The sequence below is a fragment of the Hemitrygon akajei genome, chromosome 1 (genome assembly GCF_048418815.1).
Source record: "Hemitrygon akajei chromosome 1, sHemAka1.3, whole genome shotgun sequence".
Classification (NCBI taxonomy): Eukaryota; Metazoa; Chordata; class Chondrichthyes; order Myliobatiformes; family Dasyatidae; genus Hemitrygon; species Hemitrygon akajei.
The window spans coordinates 46459288-46481770 of NC_133124.1; the positions used below are offsets into that span (position 1 = coordinate 46459288).

At 38.9% G+C, this 22483-nt stretch overlaps 1 protein-coding gene across 1 annotated transcript in view; it reads left to right on the forward strand.

Annotated features, from left to right (window-relative positions):
- Positions 1 to 614: 614 nt before the first annotated feature.
- The window catches only part of alkal1 (ALK and LTK ligand 1), a 44238-nt gene continuing 22369 nt past the window's right edge, over positions 615 to 22483 (forward strand). The window contains exons 1-4 of the mRNA XM_073051823.1: positions 615 to 658; positions 3967 to 4227; positions 9272 to 9325; positions 9450 to 9533. Of these exons, the coding sequence (XP_072907924.1) occupies positions 3969 to 4227; positions 9272 to 9325; positions 9450 to 9533 (397 nt within the window). The 5' untranslated portion in view covers positions 615 to 658; positions 3967 to 3968. The remainder of the gene's footprint in view (positions 659 to 3966; positions 4228 to 9271; positions 9326 to 9449; positions 9534 to 22483) is intronic.

Sequence of the window (22483 nt, forward strand, 5' to 3'; positions counted from 1 at the left end):
GGTGCAGTAACCAAGACAACTGGATAACAGATATGCATCTAGGAATATGTTACCTGAATTTTTCACTTTAAGTTGAACAAGACAAGAGACCAGTACTTTATTTCTATATTTCCCTCTTTTGTCTTATTCCTCAATCCCTTCCTTAGTATTCTCCAAATGGACCAAGTGAGTCATTTGTTGGCACTTTTTGAACAGCAGCAACCCAAATTCCTTGTACTTTCTCTCTAGTTGATCTTCTTAACCAGCATAGCTGCAAAACATTTCTATCTAATTCAGTACACGCAGTTGTAATCCAGAGTAGAGCCATTCCTGCATCTCCCTCTTGTTCAAATCAAATCAAATCAAGTTCAAAGTTCAATTATCATTCAGACCACACATGGATACAGTCAAATCTGGAGCCCGGGTGCGTAACATACATTCAAAAATAGAAAGCGAGAAGGGAAAAAAGCACACTCACAGATTGCTACACAAGAAAAGCACATGTAGAGTCCAAGTCCCTGAGTGACGTGCAAATTGATGGTACAGCTCCTGGTAATCCAGCCTGTTCTTCTGCCAGCTGAACACTGGAGGGCAGCACTGACGGGAGCAACCAGCTCCTAACTGAGTGAGTCCATGCTGCACTGCTTCCAGTGTCATCTCACCTGCACTGTAGCAGCAGGTAAGCCCACTTGAGGCTTTGTCCTCACTACAACTGAGGCCACACTGCTGCCTTGTTGCCTGTCTCACTGCCACTGTCCAACAGGGTCTTGAGATCTCAAGAGAAATGTATAAGGTAGTCACTCATGGTTACACTGCACTCTGTTTTCATGCACCAACTCCAGTGTTTTTGAGTAACCAGCAGCACGGACTGCACTCAGGTCAGCTTCTCTGAACCTTCTTCCAAATGACCACTGGCTTCTCCTTCTCCCAGCTGACCTCCGGTTTCCCCTTCTCCAAGCCGAGCGCTGGCTTCTCCCTCACTCAGCTGCCCACCGGCCTCTCTTTCTCCTGGCCGAACGCCAGCTTTTCCTTAACTCAGCCACCCGATGGCTTCTCCTTGTCCCAGCCAAGTACCAGCTTCTCCTTCTCCCGGCCGTCTGCCTGCTTCTACTTCTCCTGGTCAAGCGCTGGCTTCTCCTTCACCCAGCCGAGTGCCGGCTTCCCCTTGTTCTAGCTCAGCATCGGCTTCTCCTTCTCCTGGCCGCTCACCAGCTTCTTCTTCTCCTGGCTGAGTGCTGGCTTCTCCTTCTCCGACTCATCTGCCAGCTCCTTCGATGTCCCAGCTGGTGGCTCTGAACTACGAACTGATGCGGTAGACCTGCGGCACCTGTTGTTCTTGGAGTAAAGTATCATCTTAGGATCGTAAAAGAACACACTTTAAAAAGAAAAGGGCATCTTTGGTTGGCCCCCCACGAAGCCACTCTTTTGAATGCTTAAGCTGCTCCTTTGTTTCTGTTATCAGTGTCCTGACCCTACATGCTACACGTACCATGTTTAGTGAGTATCATTTTGTTGCAATCTCAACTTTATTCAAGAAAGGCATTGGATGCTTAAGATAAGTTGCACTTTTCTGTGTTGTACAACTCCATAACGCTATAAATCTATAAAAGGGGGCAAGATGGTCTTTGGTGTTTGGTAATTACAGGGAATTTTCTTGCTGTCTGCCACAAGGAAGGCCACTACAACTAATGGTTGTAGATCATAAAGATCTTCACTTGTTCTCCACTATTGACTGCACTTATGATCTCATCTTCTCTCCTCCCAGTCAGAATAAGGCTTCCGCTCTACCAGCCACCATGTTCAGTTCCAAATCTTCCATAGCTTACACCAGCTTAAAAATGCATTCCTCCTCCAAAAGTATTTTTACCTTCACTCCCTTTATCAGGAGTTGGAAGGCATCATTCCTTCTGGACCACTCTTCTATATCTAGCAATCACTCCATTTCTCACAGCTATTTTATTTTTCATCTTTGGGAAATGAAACCCTAACCTTTTACCTCTTCTTTTACCACCATTCAGTGGAAGCAGTGATGCCTTGAATTTCTTCCAGATTGCTGTATTGCATTCAGTCTAATGATATAGTCTCTACTACTTTGGAGAAACCAAGTGCAAATTGGGAGATAACTTTGCAGAACGTCTCTATTCAGCCAAGGAAAGTAACTTGGAGCTTCCTGTCTCCTACCAGTTAATTCCCTTTCTTGATCTGCCTGTGTCTGGCCATTGACAGCTTCTCCAACAATGCTCAACAGAAACTCAGTGAACAGCACCTCATCTTTTGTCTAGGCATGTTGCAGCCATTTAGACATAATATTCAATTTAACAGGTTTATGTGATATTCTCTCTCTCTCTTTCTCTGTATGTATATCTGTCTATCTGTCTCTGTCTCTCAGTCTCTCATTCTCTCTCACTCTACCATTCTCTTTCTCCCCACAGATGTTCTATAGATTACTGTTGCAACTTCTTTTGTTTGTCTTCTTTCTCTCCAGTTGATGCCTTTTAAAATAATCGTTACCTTGACAACTTTAGTTACAGACATTCCCTCTTTTCTCTTCAGTCCTCCACATTTCTCCAATTATATACATAACTTCGACTGTTTATTTCCGTCCATAGGTACTGCCTGACTAGCTGAAGTCCTCCATCATTGTGTGATTTCCTGCATCTGCAGACTGTCTTGAAGAAGCTTTTAAACTCCTTTTTCCGAATGTCTGTCATATTTCAAATACAGAGTGAAATAAGGAAAGTTCTGCAGACAGTAGCAGACAGCATTTGACGTCAGCAGCTTTTAGGGAATCCCAAAATTGTGAACATAATCCTCTCACAGCATGGCATACCCGGCACTGACAGATTTACAAGTAACTAGACAGAGTCTTTTTGCTCATATGGGAGATTGCAGAACTATTATTAATTGATAGGCTTCTGTTTCAATCCACCGGGATGAAGATGTGCGCCAGAGGTTAACTTCGAAAAAGAGATTACCAGAGGATGTTTCCATTGCTTGCCACCCACCTAAAGTCGATACTGTCACGCTTTCTCCATGTATATAAGACTGGTGTATGGATGGATAGATACAGAGCGTTGTGCATGTCACCCAGAATATTTATTTGCACGTAATTAAAAAAGGTATTTGAAAATTCGAGAAGATATTTAACTGAATTTATTTATCGTCTCAGTATTTTAAAGATAGCTTGGAGGCAATAGCTTGACGTTCAGGTGAGCCTGTGCTTTAATTTTCATTTTTTTTCCCGAATTCAGTATTAATAACATAAAAGTATTGTATACTGACGATATTCGACTCGCTTGAGCCTTTGAATTTAATCCGGTTATATTTTGAGTTGCTATATCCGTTGAGTTATTTTGATCGATTTGTTAGAACGCTATAATGTCTCGCCAGACGTGCATTTCTTCAGTTATACACGGTGATTTCATCTACAAATGTAGACATCCAAAATGTCATTGCAAATTTTCGTCTAAATTCGGCATTGTTTCTGCATCGCTTTCTAACTCCTAAAACCCCCTTCAACTTGCTAAATGAATTCTGTGATGTGTGCAAAGTAGATCCGAACTAAAGCCTGGATTGCAATGTGCTGCTTTGGCAATACCTTTCCTAATCCATGTCTATAACGTGATCTAACGAGATATTACGTCTGGAAGGAAATATGTTTTAAGGGAGGGATGGAGCATACTCGCATGATGTAAAACGGGTTAAAACTCAAGAATGTGGAAACTGAATTGTGCTTGTGACACCTCCACATCCCGTGATGAGCAGTTTTAGATTTGATCTAATGAGCCTTATTTTAAAACACGTCCACTTTGCAATAGCGCTCTAGTTGTTGTACACGCGGCTTTAAATCCCCTCCCGAAGCAAGACTGGAGCACGTTCTGTCAGCAGTCCATTCAGCAGGATTTAAAAGGCAGGACGGAGTTGCCCTGGTACTTCAAGATCTTCTGAAGAGAATGTTAATCTTTTATCGACTTTTCCTTTATGTAGAGATGGGCCGACGGAGATGGAACACTTTGCTGGGCATCGCCCTTCTCTTGGTCACTGCGGGTCACTGTGAAAGCAGAGCAGAGACGAGGCAGAAAGCGAAACAATCACCTTTAGACCTCATCTTAAAAGGCGTGGGAGACAGCAATAACGGGCGGAGGAACACAGTTAAGCGATACGATACTTTCTATGCCCTGGATCAAGACTACAAGAAGTTCACTAAAGAAAAAGCCGTGTTTGTCCCAAGGCTGGAAAAGCCAATAGGTAAGGAGAAAGCATTAAGCTGGGGACGTTAATCCCGGTTACCATAGACATGTTTAACTCTGTCTTTCATGTGAGAATTTAGGACAGTCCATGCATACAAAGTTCCGGTTCGGAATCGTCAGGTCGTGTCTAATCCTAAATCAGATGATGTTTTTGCCCGGGGAAAATATGCATCAGTGCTCTTCTAATATATCTCGCAAGAATTCATGAGGAGCTGTTTCCAAACAAATTGATTTATCAAGAGTTAACGCATTAAAATATTTCATTACTGTCCATTATTTCATGTTAGTATTTACCTCGTACGGTCTTAAAACAGGTCAAATTCAAATTTTGAATTTATGTTGGCTTGGTGGAAGTAACTGGTGTATTTTGATAAACATGAAAATAACTGTAATGAAAGCTGGCCCTGCTTAGCTTTTGTAACAGTAGAAAACCTTTGCAGAGTCATGCGCTCATCTACCCACAGGACAAATTATTTCATTCGAGTGCACCTCAGATTTCTGGTTGTAAGAGTTGATCTGGCTGCTGATCAGGAGGTCTTTGAACACAATTAAAAAGTGCAAAAATGACCTTGTTTGAAATAAACCTATCAGGAAGACCTAGATCTCAGGCTTAATAAGCTAACCAACCCTTATTTAGTACAATCTAGTAAACAAAAAGCCCTATCGATATATGTTTAGGTAAATAAAGGTTGCCAATAAAGAACTGCAACTTGAAATCACACTAGTGCTACATTTTAAGCTTATGTAGAATGAGAGCATGGTTTAATGTGGCTTGCACATTTTGATTTACTGAAACTTCTTACCATGTCCTTTTCAATTATCTTCAGAGCCAAGCTGGACATCATAAAACTTATTATTTACACACTTCTCAATTATGAAATAATACATGATTTTACTAATGTCTACATCATTTTAGTGTTACTATTTTCTCTTTCCCTTTTATACTGGTTAACATAAATCCACTAATATATGGAATTTGTACTTAGTAGCCATTTTATTATGTACAGGAAATACCTAATAAAGAGGCCACATGTGTGTATTTCCCTATGTTCACTGTCTTTTGCTGCTGTAGCCCATCCACCTCAAGGACTGACCTGTTGTGTATTCAGAGATGCTGTTCTGCACACCACTGTTGTAAAGCACAGTTTTTTGAGTTATTGCTTCCTTTCTGTCAGCTTGAATCAGTCTGGCCATTCTCTGTTGACCTCTCTCATTAAGAAGCTGTTTTCACCCACAGAACTCTCAATCACTACATATTTTCTGTCTTTTTGCACCATTCTCTGTAAACTCCAGAGACTGTTGTGTGTGAAAATCCCAGGAGATCAGTACTCAAAGCAACTTGTCTGGCACCAATAATCATTTCCTCAGTACAAGTCACTTAGATCACATTTCTTCCTCATTCTGATGTTTGGTCTGAACAGCAACGGAACCTCTTGACCATGTCCGCATCTTTTTATGCTTCGAGTTGCCGGCGCATGATTGACTGATTAGATATAAGCATTAATGAGCAGCTGCACAGGTGTACCTAGTAAAGTCGGCACTGAGTGTAACTGGTAATAACCTTACCAAAGAATGTCAGCTAATTTTGATTCTGTCACTAATGGATCCTTTGGACAAACAGGATATTTTAATACAGATTGTTATTCATTCTATGAGAAAACATCTCAAAGTAATTCTGATTAGAACTGCAAGTGGAAAGGAAATTTAAGTAAACCTTACTGTTGTCAATGGAATATCAATTTACTGAACCTATCAAATATAAAACATTTGGGATACTGGGAAAATACCATTTGTCTGCATTAATTTGCTTTTTATGTTAAATCCAAGCACAAGTTTTGAAAGAGTCATTCTTCCCATTTCTGCTTCAAGGCAAAAAACAGTTTTCATTCTACACATATTAAAAAAAATACTTCATGTTGTAAGAAGCCAAAGTTTGTTGAAAACAATTGGTACAGGTTGTTGGACATCCTACTAGAAGAATGAGGGGAGACTTGATAGAGGTATATAAAATTATGATGGGTATAAATAGAGTGAATGCAAGCAGGCTTTTTCCACTGAGATTAGGGGTGAAAAAAAAACGGAGGACATGGGTTAAGGGTGAAGGGGAAAAAGTTTAAAGAGAATATTATTCATCACACAGAGAGTGGTGGGAGTGTGGAATGAGCTGCCAGATGAAGTGGTAAATGCGGGCTCACTTTTAACATTTAAGAAAAACTTGGACAGGTACATGGATAAGAGGTGTATGGAGAGATATGGCCCAGGTGCAGGTCAGTGGGACTAGGCAGAAAAATGGTTTGGCACAGCCAAGAAGGGCCAATAGGCCTGTTTCTGTGCTGAAATGTTCTATGGTTCGAGCCTCTGATGCGACAGGATTATTTCAAAGATTATGGGCACTAGCTATCCAAGTCCTCAGGAATGAAAATTCCTCAGGGATTTATCCAGTGATGGAAGAGTGGCTCACATTCTTGGCTGCTAAGCATCTTCAACATTCCAACAGCATAGTCAAATGCATTGTTGTGGTGAGTCACTAGTGTCTGCAAGAGCATTCATATTCTAATCCGGCCTTTTAAGGGAGAGTTGACCTACCATTTCTTTGTCACTCACAGTTTTCCTGATCTGAACAAAATGTAAGTAGTGATTGTCTTAAAAATTATGCAACAGAATTGAGTAAATTTCCTTCCGGCATGAGAAACTTGATCTCTCTGGAACACATTGCCTTGATTCAGGATATCATTTCATTTCAGGTTCTTTGGGTGTCTAAGTCCTTCTGAAATGAATTTTCAAACAAACTTCTTACAGAGGTACTGTGAGGGATATTGGGGCATAATTATTCAAGCTCTCCTCAGCTTTTTCTTATGGGTTGGGCAGGGAGGGAGATTTGCATGGCAGACCAACAACTTTAAAAGAAATATTTAGAGTCAAATTCTGAATATTTTGGGCTCCTGATAGGGAGATTGCTGGGATACTGCTCACCTCAGACAAGAATTCAGATCCCAAAAAATATCATGTCCTCCTTTGCACTACTTTTCATAGTTGACAGTACAAGAGGGATGAAGATGAATGTTTGGCATGAAATTTGTGACTCATATTTAAATGAAATATAATGGTAGTTTTGGACATGAAAATCCTTGCCATTGTATGAAATGCTTTAGTTCACTAATGGATAAGTTTGCTTACTAAAGATAATTGAGTAACTTTCATGAAAGACAATATAATCTGATTTATATAATGTAAGTTTTGTGGATATCTTTGTAGCTGAAAGTATGCCACCTTGGTTTGTGTCATCTGGGGATGGATGATGGGATTTGTGGCAGAATCCAGTTTTGTGTCCCATTCATCACAGTGAAAAGGTCTGAACAAGGACAGTGGAATTGTTTTGAATTGGTATATTTTGGTTCTGATGCCACAAGAGGAGTTTGTGCATTGCAGTTGTGTCATTCTCTAGAAACTCAGCCATTTTCTTTCAACTTGTACCAATGTAAGCATACTTCATGGCCTAGTTGCATGTTTAAAAAAAGTCATTTTCCTTGAGTCTGTGTGCCAGAGAGGTTTTTCTTTACATGTTTTAAACATAATGATTTTATATAATGATATTTTCTTCTTCAACCTATCAAATTACACACAGTACTCAAAATGATGACTTTAATGACAGCCAGCTTGCAAGTTATGATTGATAATAATAAATTGCAAACTTATGACAATAGCGCCCTCTTCCATGTTTTATTTCAATGTCAGTTCACTTTTCCATTACATGTGCTCTAGAAATGGATAAATAAAAATAAGATGACATCAATACTTTGCAAAACTTTTATATATGCAATCACTTTGTATTTTTAATTTGTCAAAGAAATAATCTTTGCTCTTTTTTTTGAAATTTGTTATTGAAAGCATTTGCAACTGCTGCTTGAATGGTACACAGATGTATAAACAACTCACTGAGGCTTTCTTATGATTTCAGAAATCCAGATTTTTGGAATTTTTCATTTATCCCTTATTTCAGACCTTCTACATGCACATGATGTTGCATGTATCTGCCTACAAATGCCATAATTATATTTTGGATCATGAGACAACCACGCAGATGGACCCAACTTCTCTACAATAGTTCTTGGGCTGGTAGATTAAATTTAAATAATAATAAATTAAAGACATTTTAGCACACAGTGCCTTTGAGTGAAAATCCTTGCCAATACTTGTCACAGGAAACCACAATTACTGTATCCCTTTGGCAAAGTCAGGCATTCCCTTGCTGAAACTCATTTTCTTTTGGTTGAATTTATTTGCATATAAAGATCAATAGAGTCATTCTGATCTTGATTGAACAAATAAACTGTCACTATATTATCAACTTCTTATCAATCAACTTGTGTCCCTTGTCAAGGTAGCGACATGAGACCTCTTTTGGCCATTGGCTGCGTATTTTCTATTTATGGGGCAAACTACTTACATTTTTTTCAGATATGGCCAAGTTCTGAATGAATCTGCTCCGACTATAGAAACAGATTGAGTATAAAATGGCATGAGTAAATGCCTATCCTCCATTGAGTACATAATTATGGAAGCACAGAGATACTTCAATATTACTTTTATTAAACATTAACATTTTTATTGTCAAACTTTTGTCTGAATGGAGCAGTTTACAGTAAATAGGAAATTAACACATTGGCAAGGAATAGACTCTAACATACAGTATGCTAAAACTTTCTTAATTTGTTAATACTTCAATTTAATCTACCTGAAATGATAGCCCAAGAATTATTGTAGAGCAGTTGTGTGTATCTACATGGCTATCTCATGATCCAAAATATAATTATGGCATTTGTAGGCAGATACATACGACATCATGTGCATATATGACTCTATGACTTTATATAGTAATAGTCTCAATGTAAAGGTGCCTTAAAATGTTTTCAAAGTTTTGAATTTTTAATTTGAAATAATGAAAATGTACTGTATATCAAAGAAATTATATTTGAATTCTGTAACTCAGATTAAGATTACAGATATTAGCACTGATAAGTAATCTCAATTTTCCTCCTCAGAGGTTGTCCATAGAGACTTCAATGTGAAAGGGGAGTTTTTAAAGCATTTCACAGGTATGAACATTTTATTTAAGCACACTCATAGAGCATGATTATGATGGATTACAATTATAATGCATTTACTTGTGACAGAAACATTCTTATTTATCTTATTAGTTACCTCTTTCAATTTATCAAGCAGGACCAATCTCATTCTCATCTGAGTGCATTAAACAATTTCAGCGTCTCTATTATAACACAAGGGATTGTACCACACCAGCTTGTAAGTACACTTTATTTGTCCACAATTGATTATTTTTGTAAATATAATACAATAAGGAGAGAATCCTTATGTAGAAAAGTAGATAAATGCTGTTTTGGATTATTGCTGTTGACCACTGATCCTTTATGAGTGACTAATCTACAACAGAATATTGTTTACAGATGTCACTGAGTGAAAGTAATTATCTGCACCAAAATGGATAATAATTGTCCTAAGGGATTTTGATTGCTATGATGCCAATTGTTGTTTCCTATTTCCATTTACATATATTTGGAAAATATATTTCATGATACTTTTCTGGCTACCCATTTCACACGATTGTTTACTCTTCACCATTTTAACCAGCCTGACAATAGGTATATGTATACCAATAAGTCTTATGAAGCCCAATTTTAATGCCAAATGATGTCCGGTTGAAATAATGGGCATATGTAGCATTTTAATTGTATATTCAACTAGGACGGACGATGGTATGGAAAATCCTAGTTAGAGTCAGTTCTGACTAATAATTATCATTTTAGAAAAAATTGCTTCTAAACATGAAGTCCAAAAACTAGTGTAACACACACAAAATGCTGGTGGAACGCAGCAGGCCAGGCAGCATCTATAGGGAGAAGCACCGTCGACGTTTCGGGCCGAGACCCTTCGTCAGGACTAACTGAAAGGAAAGATAGTAAGAGATTTGAAAGTAGGAGGGGGAGGAGAAAATGCAAAATGATAGGAGAAGACCGGAGGGGGTGGGTGAAGCTGAGAGCTGGAAAGGTGATTGGCAAAAGGGATACAGAGCTGGAGAAGGGAAAGAATCATGGGACGGGAAGCCCAGGAAGAAAGGAAGGGGGAGGGGAGCACCAGAGGGAGATGGAGAACAGGCAGAGTGATGGGCAAAAAGAGAGAAAAAAAGGAGGGGGAAAAATACTAAATATAAGGGATGGGGTAAGAAGGGGAGGAGGGGCATTAATGGAACTTAGAGAAGTCAATGTTCATGCCATCAGGTTGGAGGCTACTCAGCCGGTATATAAGGTGTTGTTCCTCCAACCTGAGTTTGGATTCATCTTGACAGTAGAGGAGGCCATGGATAGACATATCAGAATGGGAATGGGACATGGAATTAAAATGTGTGGCCACTGGGAGATCCTGCTTTCTCTGGTGGACCAAGCGTAGGTGTTCAGCGAAACGGTCTCCCAGTCTGCGTCGGGTCTCACCAATATATAAAAGGTCACACCGGGAGCACCGGACGCAGTATACCACACCAGCCGACTCATAGATGAAGTGTCGCCTCACCTGGAAGGACTGACTGCCTTGGGCCCTGAATGGTGGTGAGGGGGGATGTGTAAGGGCAGGTGTAGCACTTGTTCCGCTTACAAGGGTAAGTGCCAGGAGGGAGATCGGTGGGAAGGGATGGGGGGGATGAATGGACAAGGGAGTCGCATAGGGAGTGATCTCTGCGGAAAGCAGAAAGGGGGGGGAGGGAAAGATGTGCTTGGTAGTGGGATCCTGTTGGAGGTGGCGGAAGTTACAGAGAATTATACGTTGGACCTGGAGGCTGGTGGGGTGGTAGGTGAGGACAAGGGGAACCCTATCCCTAGTGGGGTGGTGGGCGGATGGGAACTATCCACCACCAGAAACTAGTGTTTGTATACAAAATATTCAATTTTATTTGCAGCTTTTGGTCTAAGTAATCTTGCAGCTTCTTTTGCAACATTCATTTTTGGCACTGACATTGTGGTGTAGTTACTTTCAAACATGAGTGGCAAAAAAGCTATTATTTGAAGTTATTAAGGTATTAGGAAATATTGCTTCCTGCTTTTAATTAGAAACAGTAGAGTGAGTCATGCTGGCAGTGGCAGGAGCTGCCGATCTTCAACCATTTGTACTAAAGTTAGTCCCAGATTTAGTTGACTTGCTTTATTTCTGTGACTTATTTACTGACAGACACTGATGTATTAAATTATGGAATTACCACTCAGACACCATACCAGGGCAGATTTGTTCAACTGAAGAAGGTTTCTCTAGCTTTGGAATATATAAGGAAAGTATTTTTTAAAGTTATTGTAAAATGGGGGACATCACGTGATGACGTAGGATCGAGACGCAGGGACCCAGCTCTCCCGTAAAAAGTTAATAAATTAATGTTTAAATGAAGAAAAGTTAGTCAATACTTTCTAAAAGTTACTTATAAACGACTCCGGACTGTGTCAAGCTATGCCTCAAGGAAGGAAGATGAAGAAAACTAATACCGGGAAGACTACGCAAGTTGGAACAAGAACAAGGCCCACGTCTACCAAGGAACCGCGGTCTCGGGTACATTATATCACCGGCGATACAGAACAGGAGACTGCGGCAACATTGGCCACAGGAAAAGACCACCGTGAGCTGCGCAAACGCGAAGGATGGAGCACGCGCAAACGGGAGCAACAAGAACTACAAAGCCCAGCTACCACTGCAACTGAAAGTGATAGTGAATCGGAGGGAGAGTCAAATCTCTCGGAAGGATCAGCTGAAGAAGGAGATAAAAGTCCTTCTAGAAATATAGAAAAGACTTTGAGGCAAATAATGCATAAATTAGACACATTAAAAGTAATTTAAAATAATCAAAAAATACTCTGAAAAAAAATGACCAATATGGAGATTATGCTTGATAAAATGGTAAAGAGACAGGAAAAAATGGAAAAAAGAATTACAGACTTGGAAACTACAACGGAAGATATGGTTGAAAGAATGGACAAAATGGAAAAGGAAAATACTGCTTGGACATCAGAAAGAAAACAATTTATGGAAAAAATTGATAAGCTTGAAAATCTCAGTAGATGAAATAATATTAAAATTGTTGGACTTAAAGAAGATATAGAAGGAGAAGATCCAATAAATTTTTTTCAAAAATGGATCCCTAAAAAATTGAAAATGGAAAGAGAAACTCCAATTGAGATTGAAAGGGCGCATAGATCTTTAAGGTCAAGACCTCGAGCTGATCAAAACCCACGATCAATTTTGATAAAATGCTTACGATACCAAGACAAAGAAAAGATCCTGAAGGCCACTGCCCAAAGTGCCAAAAATAGAAACGGGCCACTGATGATAGCAGTTCTTTTTTATCCTGATATAAGTTACAACCTGTTGAAGAGAAAGAAGGAATTTAACCCAGTGAAAAAAGCCTTATGGGAAAAGGGTTATAAATTTACAATGCGTCATCCAGCAACACTGATAATTTTTTTGGAGGAGGGAAAAAAATTTTTCTCCGATTATCGAAAAGCGGAGGAGTTTGTACAAGAACTTCCATCTATTCGCTAATTACACATAGAGGCTTCCAAACATAATGGATTAAAGATGAAGATAGACCCAAGGAACAGAAGTGATGGACATTTATGGATATTATAGAAGAGAAAAGCAAAATTTTAGAAATACTAAATGAGAATAGTATTTTTTTTTCTCTTCTTATACATATACTTTTTTATGTTGCGGGGGGGGCTGGGGAGCTTTGGATCGGTTACTGCGGGATTCACGTGTGTAATCATGGCGGTTGCCATGACCCGTACAGCAGAGGGGGGTAATGTTGTGTTTTTTTTTCACAACATTAGTAGGGGGGTATTTTGGTTTTTTTTCTTTATATTTTAATTTTTTTCTATCTTTTTGCCTGGATGATTGGTGGGGACACACATAGCAACATGGAGATTTTTATAAAGATTCCCCAGGATACCACGAAAGTGGAAAGATTAGGTATTATTATAGATTGGAGTAATATGATAAAAAAATAATGACTAATCTACTAAATTTTTTAAGTTTTAATGTTAATGGGCTTAATGGGCCAGTAAAAAGAAAAAGAATTTTAACATATATTAAAAAAAAATGAGAACTCCGTGGAGCATGTGGGGATCTTCCAATATCCAGGCATTCCCTTTTTTTTTCTTTCTTATTTTTTTAATAGGGATGTTAGGGGGGAGGGGTTAAGGGGAGGGGGGCTGGGTAACACTTTTTTTCATACACATTTATTCTGTAACTATTTGAAAACAATAAAAAAAAGTTAAAAAAAAGTTATTGTAAAATGATTTATAGGTTTTTTGGAAAAGAACTGTAATCCATTATTTTAATTATATGCATTAGTCCTTATACAAATCAAACATAATAAGCAATGTTCTCATCATCATCATCTTTTGCCTGTCTCTCATTGTGACACACACTGCATTTTAAAGACAAGAATGAAGTAATGGTTCTTGGCCCTACCAGATGTTGTAGTGAGACAGCCATTGGTTAGCTTTCAGTCAGCTTCTGTTGATTCTCGTGGAGCTTCTTAGATTGGGTTGCCAACTTTGCTAGCTCTTTTATTTCTGGGAATCGCTAATGTGACCTACCTCTCCTGTGAAACAATTGTAACAGCAGACAATATCAGTAAACATCTGAATGGCAGCTCTGTAGAGGCAAGTTGCACATTCATGGACCCATGGGTCCATAATGTATATCCTATAGTGTTTGAAATTTCTATCCAGTGAAAAAGATAGTGACTGCCTACCCTATTGTGGTGAACTACATATACCTGTCTGGACACGCCCCCCGCTGACTGCTCCTGTGGCCCCTCCCACTGACCGTGGCTCCTCCCACAGACCCTGGTATAAAGGCGATTGAGGGCTGAGCCCGGCCCTCAGTCTCCAGGATGTAGCATGGTGGTCACTTGCTGCTTGTTCTTTCTTCCAGTCAATAAAAGCCGATATCTCGCCTCACATCTCAGAGAGTTATTGATGGTGCATCACCTATCTATGTCTCTCATAAATTTATAAATTTCCTTCAAGTGTCCCCTTAGCCTCTACTACTCCAAAGAAAGCAACTCAAGTATATTGAACTATTCCTTAGACCTATAATCCAGGCAGTATCCTGATAATCTCTACTGTGCAAGCACCCTTCTCAAATCTTCCCCAATCATCCTATAATTGGGGTTATCAGAATTGCACACAATACTCCAAGTAATCAGAATCAGGATTAATATCACTGACATATATCATAAAAACTTATTGTTATGTGGCAGCAGTACGTTGCAATATATAATAATAAACACTGTGAATTATAGTATGTATAAAAAGTTGAATTAAATAAGTAGTGCAAAAAAGGGAAAGAAGTAGTGAGGTAGTGTTCATGGGTTCAACGTCCATTCAGAAATCTGATGTCAGAGGGGAGGAAGCTGTTTCTGAATCATTGGGTGTGTGCCTTCAGACTCCTGCATTTTATTTATGGTCATTGTGACTATTTGATGGCTTGGTGAAGAACCAGGTTTTGATCCTGACTCTGGCAGCTGTCTTGTGTAGAGCTCCAAAGTCCTTCCTCCAAATGCACCACCTTCCTCTTAATGTTCTCATTTCCTCCCGTATCTCAATGATGGACTGATAGATTGGCAACTGTAAAATAACCTTACAAATGACTAAAATAATCAAAGAGTATTTATTGGCTGTTTGAGAGAAAAAAATAGCTTGCAGGGGTGTAGGAGATTGAGAATGAGAATGATAGGAAATGGCATGGACAGATGAATCAAATAACTTTCTGCTTTGTTGTAGTGAGTAAGTAGGAAATACCTCTAATGGCAACTGTATCCAAAAGGGGATCTGAGTGATAGCAACTAAGAAAATATTTTCTTCTGGCACCTTCCTTATAATTCTCCAATGTGTGAACTTATATATTTATACATCACATGTCATGACATTCGATTATTCCAAAAAAACTCTGCCGTTACTCTGTGTAGGACATGCATTGTAATCAAATGCAGTGTAGGAAAAGCAATAGCCAACAAAGAGAATTTAAGGTAAACGATCAGGCAATCTGTTCCAGTGGTGATAGCTCTGGGATATAGGCTGGCCAGGGCACTGGAAGAACTCTTATGATTTCCTTTGAAAGAATGCTCTAAAAACTTTCACAAGAGATTAATGTAATTTCTCAGCCTGAAGACAAGATAAGATTTGGCAACATCATAATAGATCTTTAGAGAAAAAAAAGTGTTTGCAATTGAACATTCTGGTATAAACTGGCTGAGGAATCATGTCGTGCATTTATTATGCCTCCAGGAATTTCCGCCCCTGTTAAATTGTGGCAGAGGTTGCGGTCTTCCCATAACAATGTTCTCCTTATCCATCCTCCCTGTAATGTATTCATATGCTACAGTGGATGTTAAGTTTCTAGTTGACTAATCAAACTTTAAATAGATTACATCTGTAAAGTCAGTTTGGTTGATCTGTAAAAGAGATTAAAGTTCAGTTTTACTTGTGCTACTCTTAAAGAAAGAACAGCACAGAACTATCGGGGCTTAAGCCGTTTTATCCCTATTCTTAGGAGTCAGTTTACACAAGTTAAAAATTGTTATTTGAAAAATAAGCTGTATGTGCAATATAACTTGTACTCTGCTGACAGATGCATACTGGGCTGAATGGCTTTGTTTGCTAGAAGTTCAATGATTCTGCTTGATTTGGATTCATCAATTTTTTTGGAGGTGCGATCTTTCATCGTTTTCTGAAGTGACCCATCAAAATGAAGTCTTGTAGGGTCTAATGAATTGCCAGGAATTTCCAGCATCATGGTGAAGAATTGTCTCTCAGCATCTATGTTAAGGGGAGCAAATCACATGATCCCAGAGCCCACTGATCTTGATGGGGATTTAAAGGTTTCAGATTAGGAGACATAAAGGAAAGTAAATACTTTAGTTCAGTATTTTTAATTAACAAATCTCCTCTATCAGTTGTGCATTCTTTTAGATGCTGTTGGATATGTTGGGGACAGGATTTTTGGCATAATGGCCCCATTGATCATGTTTTTGAATTTCATTAAGTGGAGGGCTAATAAGATGGATCGTCATCAGATAGTGTCTGTGGACTACAGTCTTGACTCAGAATATGCGGCTCATCATCTTTCCCGAAACTTGTTAAAATATGCAATATTAGTGAGTTACTTTAATTGCTAGTAGCTCTGTGATTTCTGAGTCGTTAAAGTATATGTGAACAGAATAATTACAGATACTTAATATAAGAAGACTTTTTCCACTGAAGTTAGCTGAGACTAGAACTAGGGGTCATGGGTTAATGGTGATGATAAACATTTAAGGGGAACATGAGTGGGAACTTCTTCACTCAGAGGGTAGTACAAGTGTGGAGCAAGCTGATGGATGTGTGTTCAATTTCAACATTCAAGAGAAATTTGGATAGCAACATTAATGGGAAGAGTACGGTTTGTTATGGTCTAGGTGCAGATCAATGAGACTAGGCAGATTAATAGCTTAGCTTGGACTGGATGGGCCAAGACAGCCTATTTCTGTGCGCTATTGTTCTATGACTCTATAAATCCAGATTTAATTTAGTATAAACAAATATTAGGCAATGTTTATTGAAAGGAAATAAGTTGCATATTGTACATTTCTGTAAATGGTGCTGAAATACCTAAGGTAACAACGGGGAGCATAACTTGGAACAGTGAATAAAGTAGTTTTGTCATCAACAAAGCTAATGGAATGTTAACCAGGAGCAATATACAACAGAAGAATTTGGGATTATGGTATAGCACATGGTTGTGATCACTGGGATGAGAGGAGGATATTTAAACATTGATAGTAGTAGAGAAGAGAGCCATAAGGGTGATTCTCTAATGCTATGGATCTGATTTGTAAGAAACATCTGGAGAAATATGGACTTTGATTTAAAAGCAGATGCCAGAGACATGGCTTTGTAGAGCATAAATGGAAACTAAAGGAAACAGCATGCACAAAATATTACATAAATTAGGTCTTGAATTTAAAACATAACTATTTGACTAGAGTGATCTGACCAAGGGTCCTGACTATATACTTCAAGTTTGTATTCTGGTAGTTCAGAACAAGTTGGACCATGGCATGCCACCATTGCTCAGTACTTTAATCAGATCAGGTTGATTTGTTCAGAATTTCAGCACATTCTTGCTTTTTGGTCAATAGCTGATGTTTCATCCTGGAACTGATCAATAGCATATTTGAGATTAATTTTATTTAGAGTTCATTTTGGGGTGGATATGGTAAAAAGAGCTGTGTTTGGTATGGAATGGCTGTGATTGGTCTGGATTTGTACTAGATTTTATGCCTACATACACCTGTGCTAAAATAATTTTTGGACTGAATAATGGAAGTATGAATCTTGGAAAAAAAAACTGGTAACATCTTTGGGTAGGCATAATAGGAAAGGGGTCTGGAGGTACAGTTCAGTTCAGTACCTCTCTGTACAGATTACTTTAATTGGTTAAATAGCTTTGCTCAGAAAATCTACTTTGTTATACAAATAGGAGTCTAATGTTTGTTGTGGGAAATTGCTTTGGGACAATAATCAAGAAAAATAATTTTCTTTGTAAAAAATTGAATAAATAATTGAAAACTAGGATAGATTTGTTAACAAGTGAGAGAAAATTTGCAGATGCTGGAATCTTCAGCATTTTGAGTGTGTTGCTTGGATTTATTAAATTGTGTTTAATTTAATACAATTCTTTTGATGAAGTAAGATGGAGGATTAGGAAGAAGAGTGGTGCCATTGTAGTTTTTAAACAAATACTTGACAAAATACTTCTTGTTAGCAAAATTGAAGTCCATGGAATTAAATTAAAAATGCTAGCCTGGATATGAAATTAGTCAAGCACAAAAAGCAGAGACCTTTGGTGAGTAATTGCTTTTCAGATGTGGTAAGTATGTGCTGGTCTTCCTGAGGACCTATATTAGGTCTTCTTTGAATATAGAGTCATAGTTGGGATTCGTCTATCATGGAGGACAATGGGTGATGATCATCTTCATCACAAACCCAGGCAGAAGGTATGGAGATTCTGAGATGCCTAGCCATCAAGATCCCCCTCTCGGCTTCACCAGTGTAGTCGAAAGGAAAGCTTATGAAGCAATACGTTTGGCCAAGCTTGGCTGCAGGAACTGCCAGTAGGATGTTCAATGATGTCCAACACCTTAGGGCTCCACTCTGTATTTGCTGTCTGGGTTTACTCCAGTCGCCTTCGTTTCTCCTGAGGCTGCCCATAAGGCAGTGAGCTATTTACCTAGAGCTGAGGATCTGGTTTACAAGCACCAGGGAGTGTCCACACACTGGGGGGCCCACATACTACGAGTGCAGAGCCAGACCTCCTCCCTGTCCTCTGTAGTTCAGCCTGAGTCCGAAAGGAATTCTGTTTCCGTGTGTCGCCAGCTAGAAGGCAATACATGAGGCAATGTGCTGGCAAGGAGAGACTTACACATTCAGTTCTCCTTTTCGCAAGGCTGCTAGCCAGCGGTGGAAGCTGAAAGTGGGAGAAACAAGCACTACCCTCTACACTACCACACTAGACGCATCACAACAACCATTTTGACACTATAGAGTCATAGAAAATGACAGCACGGAAACAGTCCTTTGGATATCTAATCTGTGCCACCTCATTTAAACTACTCAGTCCCATCGACCTGCACCCAGGCCATAGCACTCTGTACTCCTGCCATCCATCTACCTATCCAAACTTCTCTTAAACGTTGAAATTGGAATCACATCACCACTTGCACTGGCAGCTCATTCTACACTCTCACCATCCTCTAAGTGAACAAGTTTCCACTCATGTTCCCCTTAAACATTTTGCCTTTCACCCTTAACCCATGAATTCTAGCTCCAGTCTCACCCAATCTCAGTGGGAAAAGCCTGCTTGTATTTACCCTATCTATACCCCTCATAATTTTATATATTTCAATTCCCCAACACATTGAAGATTGAGGGGAGATGAAGTTATAACCTATTCAATCTTTCTTCATAACTTAGGTCATCCAGTTCCAGTAACATCCTTGTAAATTTCCCCTGTACTCTTTCTATCTTATTTACATTATTCCTGTAGGCAGGTGAGTAAAACTGCACACAATACTCCAAATTAGGCCTGACCAACATCTTAGACAACTTCAACCTAACGTCCCAACTCTTGTACTCAATACTTTGATATATGAAGACCAATGTGCCAAAAGCTTTCTTTACGATCCTGTGCCTTACCTGTGACACCACTTTCAATAAAGTATGGACCTGTATTCCCAGATCCCTTTGTTCTACCACACTCCTCAGTGCCCTACCGCTCAATATGTAAGACCTACCCGGTTAGTTCTCCCAAAGTGGAACCTCTCAGACTTGTCTGAATTAAGTTCCATCTGCCGTTATCAGCCCAGTTTCCCAGCTGATCCAGAATCCTCTGCAAGCTTCGGCAGTTTTCCTCGCTGCCCACTACATCTCCAATCCTGGTGTCATCCACAACTTTGCTGATCCAGTTAACCACATTATCAACACGATCTTTGATATAGATGACAAACATCAATGTACCCAGCACCGATCTTTGCGGCTCTCCACTAGTCACAAGTCAGAGAGATAAAACCATCTACTACCTCAGGCTTCTCCTCCAAAACTAATATCCATTCATATTTACTACCTCATCTTGAATGCCAAGTGACTAAACCTGCTTGACCAATCTCCTATGTAGGACCTTGTCAAATGAATACATATCAGAACTGCTTTTGTGATATGTATCAGGAAGGCTTTGTTTCAGAATTTGTGACTCTTCTTAATGATGTACTATAGTAAATTTACCAATAGTAATAAATATCAGGAACAAACAATCCTGAAAAATCTCAGAAGGTCAGGGAGCATGTGTGGAAAGAGAATCCGTCAGTGATTTGGATCAATTTAATCAATAAAATACTGATGTTTTAGGGTCTTAAACAAGCATAGAGAGCAGTGCTTGAAGTGTACAAGAGATGTAATGTTGAATGAGGTTCGTGGTTCTGGCAGGTGATTATGAAAGCACTCTCTGTGAAAAGATATATTAAGCACTTATTTACAAACAGTAAAAATTTGATCAAACATTCACGTTCCCTAAGTTACAGACAATCCAAAGCTGAATATTCAACAAACATATGTACATTCAACAAATATACTTAGTGAAAAGTGCACGTAGAGGATACCTTCTCAATCATGTGCATCCTTGTCTTAAACAAAGGAGGAAGAGAGCAAACCCCTTCCATATGATATTTTATATACCAAGGATATTGGGAACTGGACACCAAACATCTATCAAATGGGAAAAAGCAGTTTCTAAACCAGCCAATCACAATGGAAACAACTTTCAACAATCAGAATAAGGCATCTCCCCAGAGGACAGATGATAAGAGGCATAGATTGAGTTGATAGCCAAAGTTTTTCTATCGACCATGGAAGTGGCTGATATGACAGGTGATTAGAGGAACGTATAGGGGGAATGTCAGAGGTAAGTTTTTTTACAGAGTGTTGGGTGCATGGAATGCATTGCCACTGGTGGTGCTAGAGGCAGGTACATTAGGGGCATTTAAGAATCTCTTAAATAGGCACATGGATGACAGAAAAATGGAAGCATATAGGACAGAAGGGTTATATTGATCTTAGAATAAAATTTTGACATATCAAAGAGCCTGTACTATGCTATAATATTGTATGTTCTACGTTCTAGGTGACTGTTTCTCTCATTCCTTTCTCTGATATCTTGTCTACAGTAAGAGCCTGATCATCACTATTAAATTTGAATTGCTTCATGTCTTCTCTGCATTCATTTATCCAAGAAGGCAATATTATCAGATTTGAGAAACCTGCTGAGAAAGAAAAAGTTATGAGAAGATGAATATTAGAATATGTGTTGCTTTTATTGTCCAGGGATGCATAAAATAGAAATCCCTGCCATTAAGTATACATTACCTTCCTGCCTAACTTTCATATAAAGGAAACCAGACAAAGAATAAGAATCTGGCAGAATTTTTCAGTCTTTATGATTATCTAGAGGTCTGTCTCCATGGGTTTCATGGGTTTACTCTAATGCTACAGATAAAGTCAGATGTATCAGTATTACAATGGGGTAAAGGAATTTACTGCTGCATGAGAGAGGAGCTGGCTAAAGTTGAATGGAAGGGGACACTGGCAAGGATGATGGCAGAAAATCAATGGCTGGTGTTTCTGAGTGCACAGGATAAATACATTGCAAAGATGAAGAAGAATTCTAAAGGTAGGATGAGACAACCATGGGTGACAAGGGAAATCAAATATAGAAAGAGAGAGATCATATAATATAGCAGTAATTAGCAGGAAGATACAGGATTTGAAAACCAACAGAAGGCAACTTAAAAAATACAAGGAGAGAAAAGATGAAATATGAAGGTAAGCTAGTCAAAGAGGATAACAAATGTATTTTCAGGTATATAAAGAGTAAAAGAAAGGTGAGAGTGGATATTGGACCACTGTAAAATGATGCTGGAGAGGTAGTAATGAGGGATGAAGAAATGGCCAATGAACTTAATAATTATTTAGCATCAGTCATCAACATGGAAGACACTAACAGTATGCCAGAAATTTGAGAGTGTCTGGGGCAGAAGTGAGTGTAGTTGCTCTTACTAAAGAATAGGTGCTTGGGAAGCTGAAAGGTCTGAAGGTACATAATTTTTCTGAACCAGATAGACTACATCCAATGTGCTGAACGAAGTAGCTGAAGAGTTTGTGGAGGTATTATTAATGACCTTACAAGAATTACCAAATTCTGGAATTGTTCCTGAGTACTTTAAAACTGCAAATGTCACTCCACACTTTAAGAAGGAAGGGAGACAGAAGCAAGGTAATTATGGCCAGTAAGTCTGACTTCAATGGTTGGGAAGATGTTGGTGTCCATTATTAAGTATGAGATTTCAGGATACTTGGAGACACATGACAGAGGAGTCAAAAGTAAACGTGGTTTCCTTAAGGGGAAATCTTGCCTTACAAGTCTATTGGAATTCTTTGAGGAAGTAACAGACTGGATAGACAAAGGAGAGTTAGTGTATGTTCGTTATTTGGATTTTCAGAAGGCCTTTGATAAGGCACTGCACACGAGGCTGCTAAACAAAATATGAGCCAATTGTATTAAAGGAAAGATACTAGCATAGATAGATAGAAGATGAGGTGATTGGC